Source organism: Aedes albopictus, chromosome 1, assembly GCF_035046485.1.
Source record: "Aedes albopictus strain Foshan chromosome 1, AalbF5, whole genome shotgun sequence".
Taxonomy (NCBI): Eukaryota; Metazoa; Arthropoda; class Insecta; order Diptera; family Culicidae; genus Aedes; species Aedes albopictus.
In genome coordinates, this window is record NC_085136.1 from 95,336,877 (window position 1) to 95,348,877 (window position 12,001).

General features: G+C 41.3%; 1 protein-coding gene across 1 annotated transcript in view; it reads right to left on the reverse strand.

Moving 5' to 3' along the window:
- The window catches only part of LOC134288756 (nucleolar protein 58-like), a 47,416-nt gene continuing 35,415 nt past the window's right edge, over positions 1–12,001 (reverse strand). Inside the window, exon 5 of the mRNA XM_062854593.1 lies at positions 1–533. Within this exon, the coding sequence (XP_062710577.1) occupies positions 1–533 (533 nt within the window). The remainder of the gene's footprint in view (positions 534–12,001) is intronic.

The window sequence follows — 12,001 nt, forward strand, 5'->3', positions numbered from 1 at the left end:
TTAAAGAATTCGTTTATCGTGTGTCGTTTGTCGTTTGTCGTTTGTCGTTTGTCGTTTGTCGTGTGTCGTTTGTCGTTTGTCGTTTGTCGTTTGTCGTTTGTCGTTTGTCGTTTGTCGTTTGTCGTTTGTCGTTTGTTTCGTTTGTCGTTTGTGTCGTTTGTCGTTTGTGTCGTTTGTCGTTTGTGTCGTTTGTCGTTTGTGTCGTTTGTCGTTTGTGTCGTTTGTCGTTTGTGTCGTTTGTGTCGTTTGTCGTTTGTGTCGTTTGTGTCGTTTGTCGTTTGTGTCGTTTGTCGTTTGTGTCGTTTGTCGTTTGTGTCGTTTGTCGTTTGTGTCGTTTGTCGTTTGTGTCATTTGTCGTTTGTGTCGTTTGTCGTTTGTGTCGTTTGTCGTTTGTGTCGTTTGTCGTTTGTGTCGTTTGTCGTTTGTGTCGTTTGTCGTTTGTGTCGTTTGTCGTTTGTGTCGTTTGTCGTTTGTGTCGTTTGTCGTTTGTGTCGTTTGCCGTTTGTCGTTTTTCTTTTGCCGTTTGTCGTTTGCTGTGTGTCGTTTGTCGTTTGTCTTTTATAGTTTGCTAAGGCATTTCACCTCACTCATCCCGCAAACCCAAGTGGAAACGAAGAAAACTGAAAAACACAACAAATGACCGTACAATTGATTTAAGTTAAAAGGATACACCTCTCTCGTTTCGGGCAGTGAGTGGGGAAAATTGTATGCCTCAATGGGGAGAGGCGAATGGAAAGACGGGGGAAAAGTGATGATTGAGGTTCGGATCCGGGTTTTGTTTTTCAAGTGGTGCTGCCGGGTCGAAATCCTGGCAGCAATGCGAAAAAGGATATCACCATCATCATCGTCGTCGGACCCGCCCGACTCATGATCTCCAGAATGGAAATAAGTTTTCCCAACTCGACTATTTCGGGTTGGCCGGAGAGTGCCAATAAAGCCGGCGTGCGGTGGAGGTGGTAGAAGTTTCCAATTGGCTCTTGAGTGTGGAGAGGAAAGGTGAATAGAGGGTACATAAGTGAGGGAATTCAAATCATGTTCATTCAATTCAATATACGTGCTGCAATAAATAAGATTCCGATCTCGAGATCCATTCAATTCTATCAAACGATGAAATTGAATAATTGGTTGAATATCAGAGAAAGACTGACTTAAAGGATTAGAGTCGATTCAGGAAACTGAAACTCGGTTGAGGTGGGGATCGTCTTCGTAGTGCTTATGTTTGGGTTTATAGAACCTTACCTAGTTTTTCTTATTTCGTCGGAACAAATCTGATATCATTAGCGAAATTATTTCGCATTTTCAGCGAATAAAAGTAATTTCCACGTAGTGGATGAAGCTTACATCGCCAATAACAGCCGTTCCTGGGCGAGCTCATTAGTAAAGTGCAGGCATTTAGTTTCACTTTCTTCCACTTACCCTGCGAAAGTTTTTTTTTCCTGGCATTTCAGAAGAGGTTTTCAAACGGAGTTGAAAAATTTCGTTTATGCATGTTGAGGAGGTGAAATAGTTTTATTTTTAGTTTCTCTGGGGGTCGCCTATCCTGTTCGCTATTTTAGTCGAATGTTAATCTTTATCCTTCAGTCGTTACCCCGAAATAAACACTCATTATGGAAGTGGAACTTTACGAGAATTTAATGAAGTACTTCACGCTAATCGTAGATTGAAGTCAATATCTATGGAGGTATTTGGAACACTGGAAAGATTGCAAAAAGCTACCTCACAAAATAAAAAATATCTTGTCGAGAAAAATGCGCCTTGATTGTGGTTTGCCTAGGCTGCCGACTGTTGCCAACCTAACACAGAGTAAGCATCATCCGATAAGAAAATGTAAAGGAAATGAAGGAGATCAAGATATGCAAAAATGTTCCTAGCAATGTAATCTCCATGCCTTGGGTACAACACTAATTTGCTAATTAGTTCTGCGTTTTTATCACCAAGCTCGAGCTTGGGAAAAATGTCCCAAACAGTGGCAATTGAATTAAAAACAAAAATGAGATTATTCTAGTCTGACGATAATACTTTGAAGTAAAAAAAAACACCGATAATTGTTTCGAAATTAATTTCTTTATTACCGTTGAAATTGTTATCAACAGGTGAAATCGACAGCTCCCTGACAAGGCAAACATGCAAGCATAAATTATTTCGAAATTCCAAATGAATAATTGCTACAGGTGGCGCGACGAAACAATGAAATGGCTGGGAACGGAAAATCAATTGTAGCTCGAGCAATAAATCATTCGTTCTAGGTAGGTAGATAAAGTTGGTGGGGAGGTAGCATTTGTTGAAGCAAGTTTTTAAAACTTTTATCCACAATTGCGTGCGCGGAAAAGTGCGGTTGGAATTTGAATTCGTGCGCGCGATTTTGTACGACGTAGACATACAGGGGATAGACGAAACAGCTGGTACTTTTCGGTCAAAATTTCATTGCTTTCGGTTAATTGAATCCGGAGATATAACAGCTCAAAGTTAGCTATCGGATAATTATACCTTTTTCTCTACAATCTTTATAACTTCGATCAGAATGACCCGATCTTTTCCAAATTTTGTTCACTGATACACAACTAGTTGATCAACTTACAGTAAAAATTTGAGAATATTTGATGACTTTTTCGAAAAGTTACAACTAATTGGACATTTTTTGAAAAGTGAAATTTTTGCCTGTCCCGATCATTTTGTCTATCCCCTGTACCTAGTTTTCAAACTGTAGATAAAACGCGATAAAAGAAAAATTGAAATCTCAGCAACAACCCGTACCGAACTCGTTATCTTGTTATCATGCATAAAACTTTACAACCTTCTCACTTTTATTACACTGCACTTTGATGCTTTGATGGTTCGCTAGCACGACTTGACATTGAATAACAATCGTAAGAATAGATGGTGAAAGTGCAATTTTGAATGATTGTAAAACCTTGGAAGTTGCTAGGAGTGGTAATAATAGAAAGAATTGTTGAGAATGCAAATGTGCGTTGCATTGATGGGCTGATAGATATCAGATAGCTAGTTATCGACACTTTTCATTCCGGTGGAGGAAACCCGAGAAGACTTCCTAAAGGAATCCCTACACTAATTCCTGAAGAAATCTTAAGATGAATTTCTAGAAGAATCTCGATTTGTATCCATAGAAAAACCCCGGGACAAATACCTGGTGGAATCTTTTGAGCAACCCCACGAAGAACCTCGAGTAAGGTGTTTGGAAGAACCCTAATAGAAATCCCAAAAGTAATTCAGAACGGAGTTCTTGAAGAACTCCCTGGGGGAATCTCGAGAGGAGTCCTGAAAAGAATTGTTAGAAATCCTGGATTAAATTCCTGCAATTTCTGGTACCTGCAGATACTGGGATACTGGGGCTTCGTGGCCGTGCGGTTAGCGGCGTCAGTCGTTTAGGCGAATTGTGAGTGCCACGGAGTGAGGGTTCGATTCCCGCTCCAGTCGGAGGAAACTTTTCGTCAAACGAAAAATTCTTCACTGGTTCACTGGGTGTTCCGTGTTGTCCATTGCCTACCCAGTCAATTTTCCGGCTGTTCGAGTCCGTATGAAGTTGATCATCAATATTAACTTCTTTTCTCGATCAGCCTAGATAGCTGTGTAGTGTCGGTAGCGATTGTCTCAATTGGCTAAGAATAACACTACGGACCGCCTGTTCCGGTGGTAAGAATCCACCAACAGGTGACCCCTAATTCATGGTGTGATGCGGCTTTATGCTTACCGTGCCTAGGAATGAATGGCTAGGGGGGTCTAATAAAAACCTAACCGCTAACGGAGCCTGTGGACTGTGGAGTACCAGGGCGCCCTCCACAGTATGTAGCCCTTACTGCGCTAACCGGAGCAATGGTGCAGTGGACCTTGTGTTTCTCCGAGACAATCAGCTGCCCTTCTTTAGTTTCACTTGAGGCTAAATAAGGGCGGGATTTTGAAGATGTTGTTAATTAGTTTAAATGTTCACCTATATGGTTTCGCATTATGCGATTTACACAGTGTATTCTGTGTATCCTCGCCTTTGGCGTTTTCCAATCGATATCGATTTGGTTTTATTGTTGCTGTTCTTTGTTGTGCTGTTGTTGCGAAGAGTTTAATTTTACCTAGTTTGGGTAGTGGCTACGGTTAGGACAGCTCAGATCAATCTTCAGCATAAAAGAACAGCAACGATCAATCTTTGCAGACTTATGCAAAATGGTACATCCCAAGTGGCCTTGGTACATGAACCTTACTTTCGTAAGGGAAATTTCTATCTAGGAAACCTTGTGAACCCGGTGTTTGCCACTTTCAGTAAACATGAAATGGCAAACTCGCGTGTCATGCCTCGAGCCTGTGTGCTTGTCAACAACGCAATAGTTGCTACACTCATCTCTGAACTAACCACCAGAGATGTATGTGCTATCACAATTGATGTATCTGTTGGAAACCTCAACAGGAAATACGTCTATTGTTCTGTGTATTTACTGCATGATGAACCATCCCCTACGGATGCTTTCAAACAAGTCATCGCATACTGCACTTTAAAAGGCCTTCCGCTAATTGTTGGCAGTGATGCTAATGCTCACCATATCATCTGGGGCATCTCAGACATTAACTTGAGAGGCTCCAGTTTGATGGAGTACTTAAGTAGTACAGATCTTGCATTACTTAACATAGGCAACCGCCCAACCTTCATGGCATCTGCTAGAGAGGAAGTGTTAGATATAACGCTCTGCTCTAGCAGAATTAGTCACGAGCTGACCAATTGGCATGTGTCAGATGAAGAATCTTTATCTGACCATCGCTATATCTTTTTTGAACATTTAAATGTTACTTCGCAAACATTGCGTTTCAGGAATCCTCGGTCAACAAACTGGGATCTTTATACTGATTTGGTTGCAGCCAAATTTCATGGATATTCACCATCCATTGACACTCCAAGTGATTTAGATGATGCCGTTGATACTACAACGACCTTCATCATGGAAGCTTTTGAAGAAGCATGCCCTCTACGGTCTGTGAAGATCACAAGAGGAACCCCTTGGTGGAACTCTGATCTGGCGAAACTCAGGAAACAATGTAGAAAGAGTTGGAACAGACGACGTTCGGCTGGTTCGGAGGCTTTCAGGTCGGCTCGCAAGGCCTACAGGAAAGCTCTCCGGTCTGCTGAACGATCCGGCTGGAAAAACCTTTGTACAAATGTTTCCAGCTTGAGTGAAGTCAGTCGGTTAAACAAAATCCTTGCGAAATCTAAGGATTTCCGGGTGAACGAACTTCGTTTGCCAAATAGCGATCTGACTTCCTCTGATGAGGAAGTTCTGGAATGCTTATTCAGCACACACTTCCCTGGATGTGTGGATATTACATCTTCGGATGATCCTGATGTCTTTTCTTGTAGTTATGATTCTTTAGCTTCGGCTCGGAGTATTGTAACTATAGAATCGATTGAGTGGGCTCTTAATAGCTTTGCTCCTTTCAAATCTCCTGGGGCAGATGGGATTTATCCTATTTTGCTTCAGAAGGGATTTGATTATTTCAAACATGTTTTGAAAAAACTACTTGTTTGCAGTTTTGCTACAGGGTATATTCCCAAATCCTGGAGGGATATTACTGTAAAGTTTATTCCGAAAGTGGGTACCCTCCCCCTGGATATTCGATCTTGACGCGATGGGAGGGCTTAACCCATTAGCACTTTAGCGCCAGGTCATTCACCACCGCTTGGACTTAGACCTAGATATATCTATCATAGTTAATTTTAATTGGCTTTTTTCGGTGATATGAATACTACTCGGAGTAAGAGGGAGTAAGGAAAGTAATGAAAGAATACGATGGATAGATACGCAAGCGAGCGATAAGAGAATTTGAACAGAAATTGAAATTAACAGAGGGCCATTGTTGAGCAACACAATCACAACGACGATCTTCTTGCCATGCGTTCTCGAGTTGAACGGCTAGGTAATAGACATGAATCTCTGAACAAGTACCACCGATCGATAGAACCGAAAATACCGCCGAGCAACATTTAACAGATCACAACCACGATCTTTTTGCCAGTCTAGGGATAGTAGTATTCATCTAACTACTATTACCTAGCCGTTCAATTCGAGAACGCATGGCAAGAAGATCGTCGTTGTGATTGTGTTGCTCAACAATGGCCCTCTGTTAATTTCAATTTCTGTTCAATTTCTCTTATCGCTCGCTTGCGTATCTATCCATCGTATTCTTTCATTACTTTCCTTACTCCGAGTAGTATTCATATCACCGAAAAAAGCCAATTAAAATTAACTATGATAAAGTCATGCGGTGATTAAACCTAGTAAATACTAGATATATCTAGTTTACGAGTTGAGCGCAAGTGAAGGAATCGCCGTAAGTGCTAATGGGAACCAAAGGAGTATCCGTTGTGCATTTATCACAAGTCAAAAACAAGTTATAATTCAGCTTGCATAGACCTAATCTTTGCATTCTTTGAATTTTCTCAAATTTAACAACAATTGTTAAATTTAACGTAACGCAAGAGTGGGTAGGGGAGGTCTCTGCGTTACATTCATCGTTCATCACTTGAATTCGTTAGTACACAGGACAGGGGACGCTAGGATAAGTTGACTTACAGCCTTACAGATGAGATTCATTACAATTAGAAAATTATGGACTGATTGGGTAAAGATAAAACTGTTGATTTTAGGAGTTTATATTTGTATTTCTTATTTTTATAGGTTTTGTAGGGATGAATATATAAAAGTAGACAAATAATCTTTATCATTTTTATTTTTGACACAAAGATCAGCTGACTGAACTTTTTTGTTTGTATATCCTAGACGGTATTATAACACTGACCAAAAAGAAAGCAGGAATTTAGTTACATGTTACTTTAGGACTTAGGACGGTTGACAATGTAAAGGATTACGGTGGATATAATATTACTTTGGACTGAGATGATCACAGATATGCAGAAGACGACTAGCGAAATTAGGAACACAATTTGATACATTATAGACTATATTTTGACATAAACGGTTTGACTAATTTCTTTACAACATCGAATGGAAGCTCAAAAAGTGTTATCTAACACTAATATGAGAGTTATTTGGGGATGATGCTGGTACTGTCAATGACTAACATCGGTTATTGACACTATTGGTAATCAGCTTGAAATAATTTTCAGAATGTTTTAGAAAATAACTGAGGATATTATCTGATTATTGTTTGGGGAAGCTGTCAGAAAAACTAGTTGCCCATATCGGCTAAAAACACTAGCTCTGGTAGCTGTCTTCGAATAATTTTCAGAAATATCAAATCTTTAAAAATTAGCTACGACAAATTTGTTTGCTCTTTGTATATTTCTTAAGAATAGTACTCTGAAGGCGTTAACATAGACAGCCTTTTTTTCTCTCTGAATGTTGTCCAGTGACCTCGGAGATGTTCGATTATTGAAATATTGTTCAATTATCAAACCATCTTTGGAGCTTCCATTCGATCAAAACACTAGTGCGATGGGAAAAATTAAAAACAGTACATATTTTTAAAAACTACTACGACCCAATGCTAATCACTACACACTTTGCTCAAGTTGACGACATCGTCTAGTCCATCGTGAGTATTGGTCCTAGTAGGGGGAAAGTTGGGAAAGGGTCCAGGCTTTGCTATCAGCTGTCCTGCAGCTCCACCTGGTCACTCTACAAAAAAAAAAAAAAGTTTATTCCGAAAGTGGGTCGTGCGTCGTATGAAGAAGCAAAGAGTTTCAGACCTATCAGTTTGACCTCTTTTCTTCTGAAATGCTTAGAACGCATTGTGGATCATCACATCCGTGATGTTCATCTGGCCAACGTGCCTCTTCATGTGAACCAACATGCTTACCAATCTGGTAAGTCCACTGTGACTCTTTTACACAAGGTTGTTTACGATATCGAGAAGGCATTCGCTCAAAAGCAATCTTGTTTGGGTGTTTTCTTAGATATCGAGGGTGCCTTTGACAACGTGACTTTCGATGCCATATTGGAAGCCGCACGGTGTCATGGTATATCTCCAATGATTTTCAATTGGATTCACCAAATGCTCAAAAACCGATATCTCTTCTCGACAATGCGTCTAGCAGGGATTAGGAAATTGAGTGTTTGTGGATGCCCCCAAGGGGGAGTCTTATCACCGCTTTTGTGGAATCTCGTAGCAGATACGCTATTGAGGCAACTCAATAATAGCGGTTTTCCTACTTATGGTTTTGCCGACGACTACCTAACATTGTTTGTTGGTATGTGCATCAGCACCCTTTTCGACCTGATGCAAAACGCTCTTCAGGTAGTTGAGGGTTGGTGTTGCCAATATGGCCTTTTGGTTAATCCGAGTAAAACATCTATTGTTCTTTTCACGGAAAGGCGAAACCGTAATGGCGTTCGACCTTTGCGTCTCTTTGATTCTGAAATCGATGTGACTGAACAGATAAAGTATGTTGGGTTGTCGGGGCCCGTGGCGCAGTGGTCCACACGTTCGCTTCATAAGCGGATGGTCATGGGTTCGAACCCAGCCCTGGCACTTGAAATTTTTCGTCAGTTGCTCTTCCCCCCGAGAGCAGCTGGCACCTGACCCTCTTCGGAGCATATAGCTCTAACGGACCCGGAACTTGGATATCGGCGAACCGCAACTCATAATGGACGACTCCCAATTGGACTGGTAAAGGAACAGCAGCCAACCTCCAGCATCATCGTGCTCATCATTCTACCGTGGACAGGGTAGAAAAGTTGTAGCAGCACAAGGCACCAGTTCGATATAGTTGAATTAGAATAGAATACATGTAGGCGCTGTACAAAAGTGTAAGTGCAGCGTCCAATTGGAATCGCTCACGTAGTGCCCAAGTGGACAAAAGAGCTGTAAATTAGGTTAAGTGATTAAGAATAAAAAAAAGTATGTTGGAGTTATTCTTGATTCCAAGCTTTCCTGGACACCTCACATTGAGTTCAGAATCAAGAAAGCTTGTATGGCCTTCGGGCAATGCCGGCGTACTTTTGGTACAACTTGGGGTCTAAAACCCAAGTATATCAAATGGATTTACACAACTGTGGTTCGGCCAATATTGGCTTATGGATGTCTTGTGTGGTGGCAAAAGGGTGAAGTGAGAACGGTCCAATCAAAATTAGGCCATCTCCAAAGGATGTGCTTAATGGCGATGTCTGGAGCGTTCTCTTCAACTCCTACGGCAGCGCTCGAAATGCTCTTTGACGTTGCCCCACTACACATTCATCTCAAACAAGAAGCCCTTTCTTGCACTTACCGGTTACGGGTACTCGGTCTACTAGAGGAAACTCCTGTGAACCGCACATCAACACACACCTCGTTGTTTCCACTTTTGGTGAATTGGGACAAAATTGTCCTTGCTCCAAGTGATCTTACAATTGCTTGTTATTTTCCATATAGGACATTTTCCACGAAATTCCCTTCCCGGGAAGAGTGGACATCTGGTTATCTGGAAAGAAGTATTTCAGACGGCATCGTATGTTACACTGATGGCTCCCTTCTCGAAGGTCGAGCAGGTGCTGGTGTTTATTCTCGAGAGCTAAGGCTGTATCCGTCTTACTCCCTTGGTAGACACTGCACCGTTTTTCAGGCCGAAATCTTTGCTCTTATGTGCGGAGTGCAATCAGCACTTCAGCAGCACGTAATGGACAAAGTAATATACTTCTGTTCAGATAGCCAGGCTGCTATTATAGCACTTGCTTCGGCCAACTCCAGGTCGAAGATAGTTATCGCTTGTCGAACTCAAATCGAGGAGCTGAATTCAGCAAACGCTGTTCACCTTCTATGGGTACCTGGTCATTCTTCCATCGCTGGAAATGAATTGGCTGATGAGTTAGCTCGCTCTGGAGCATCACATGACTTCATTGGCCCTGAGCCAGCTATTCCGATATCGAAGTGTTGGATTAAGCTTCAGATTCACACCTGGGCTGTCACTCAACACAGACAATATTGGAATAGTTTGGAATCATGTCGTCAAACCAAATTTTATAGTGCTGAGCCATCTCTACGGGTGGCGAAGTATCTAACTAATCTGTCTAAGCAGAATTGCAGCATGCTGGTCAAAGCATTGACTGGCCACTGCCGACTCAGCTATCACATGGCGAATATTCAGCAAGCTGATTCATTTGCATGTGATAGCTGTGAATCCGATTATGGAACTTCGTATCATTTGATATGTAACTGTCCAGTTTTCGCGCAACTGAGTTTCCGAGTATTCGGTAAACACTTATTAAGTGAAACTGATTTCAGAAACCTGAATCTTCAGGATATTCTGTTGTTCTTAACCCGCTGTGGTAAAGAGCTATAGGCTCTCTTTCGCTTTATGCGTTATTACAGTGCCCTTTTCAGGGCCCCGTTTGAACCCATTGTGGTACGCTTGTGCGTTAGTACCCTCTTCCAGGGTATTTTTCCTATTTCCGTACCTGTCCCTATCCCCATCCAAATCCTTTTTCCTTCCTTTTCCCTCAGGTAGATGTTGATATAGGCTGTTATTTTGGCGATGGCACAAATGTCCCAAATGGAGGATAACGTGCCTCTGGAGCCGGCCTTCTGATACCTGATACCTGAGGGTTCGATTCCCGCTCCAGTAGGAGGAAACTTTTCGTCAAACGAAAAATTCTTCACTGGTCCACTGGGTGTTCCGTGTTGTCCATTGCCTAATGTTAGTGATTGTTCAGTCTGTGCAACCTCTGGTTGCAGACGGTGTAGTTTCTTTTTAACTTCCTGAGAGACGTCCTGAGGAAATTCCTTCAGCAATCACATCATGGAAGGATTTCATGAATGAACTACATATAGCAGAGATTCTTGGTTCTATAGTGAGAGGAATATCCGTCGAAATTCCTGGAAGAATACCTGGCGAAAACCCGGAGGGATTACACGCTGAATACCATGAGAAACCTCGAGTACTAATCCACAGCAAAATCCCTGGCGGAAATCCTGGTGAAATCACGGAAGGAATCAATGGAATTCTAGATGGAATTTTGGATGTACATATCATAGATGAAATTTCAGTAGCACCCTATAAAGAATCTGGAAATAACTAGAATGCATACCCTGAAGGAACCATAATGAAACTCCTGGAGTTATTATAGCATGACATAGCTACATGGAGGAATTTAGGAATGAATTCATGGAGGCAAAATTCTGGTGAAATTTCAAGATGATTCAGAAGATTTAAACTTTGGCGCAACTTTGCCAAACTGAGGACTAGCGTTGGGCAATTTTGAATCGATGTTCGCAACATCGATGTTTTTGTTCCAAATAATCGATTTTTTGAATCGATGTTGAAGCCCCACGAAATCGATCGAATCGATTTTTTACATTCGATTTTTCTTTCGATTCACAAATAATGAATTTCTTTTTTAAGAATGCACTGTAGAATTTTTCCATTTAAAAAAAATTACCTAAAATCGAGGTAAAATGTACATAAAATCGAAGTTCATTAAATCGACGGTCTATATAATCTAGAGTCCACTGAATCATATCTGTATATCTCAGGTTTTTATGGAAACCTCTCCCAGGAGTCTAAGTGAGTCTCAGGATTCTGGAGAAATCCTTTTTATGGTCGAGACAGTCCCTTTCAGGGTTCTAGCACATCCTTCTCAGGACTCTAGGTCAGTCCATCTCTGGATTTCATTTTTTTTTTTCTGAGAATCCCTCTCACGATTCTAGTTGAATTTCCCTTAATAATGTGGAAGATCCCCTCTTAGGGTCCCTCTCAGAGTTCTGGGGCTATCTGATTCATAAATCCAATGGGATGTCTTTCAATACTGCAGGAGAATTTCTCTCAGGGTGAGTCAATCCATCACAGGATTCAGGAAGAATCCATCTCGGGAATCTGAGGATTCTGGAAGATTTCCTCTTCAATTCTGAGACAATCCATCTCAGAAAACTGGAGTAATCTCTCCCCGGATTCTAGGGAAATCCTTAATAGAATTAAGGGAGAATTCTTACTGGAAGCAGTGAATCAAAATTCAACCAACGCGCAACAATAATGACAATGTCGCAACCTGTATTTGTTGCGACAAAACAACCC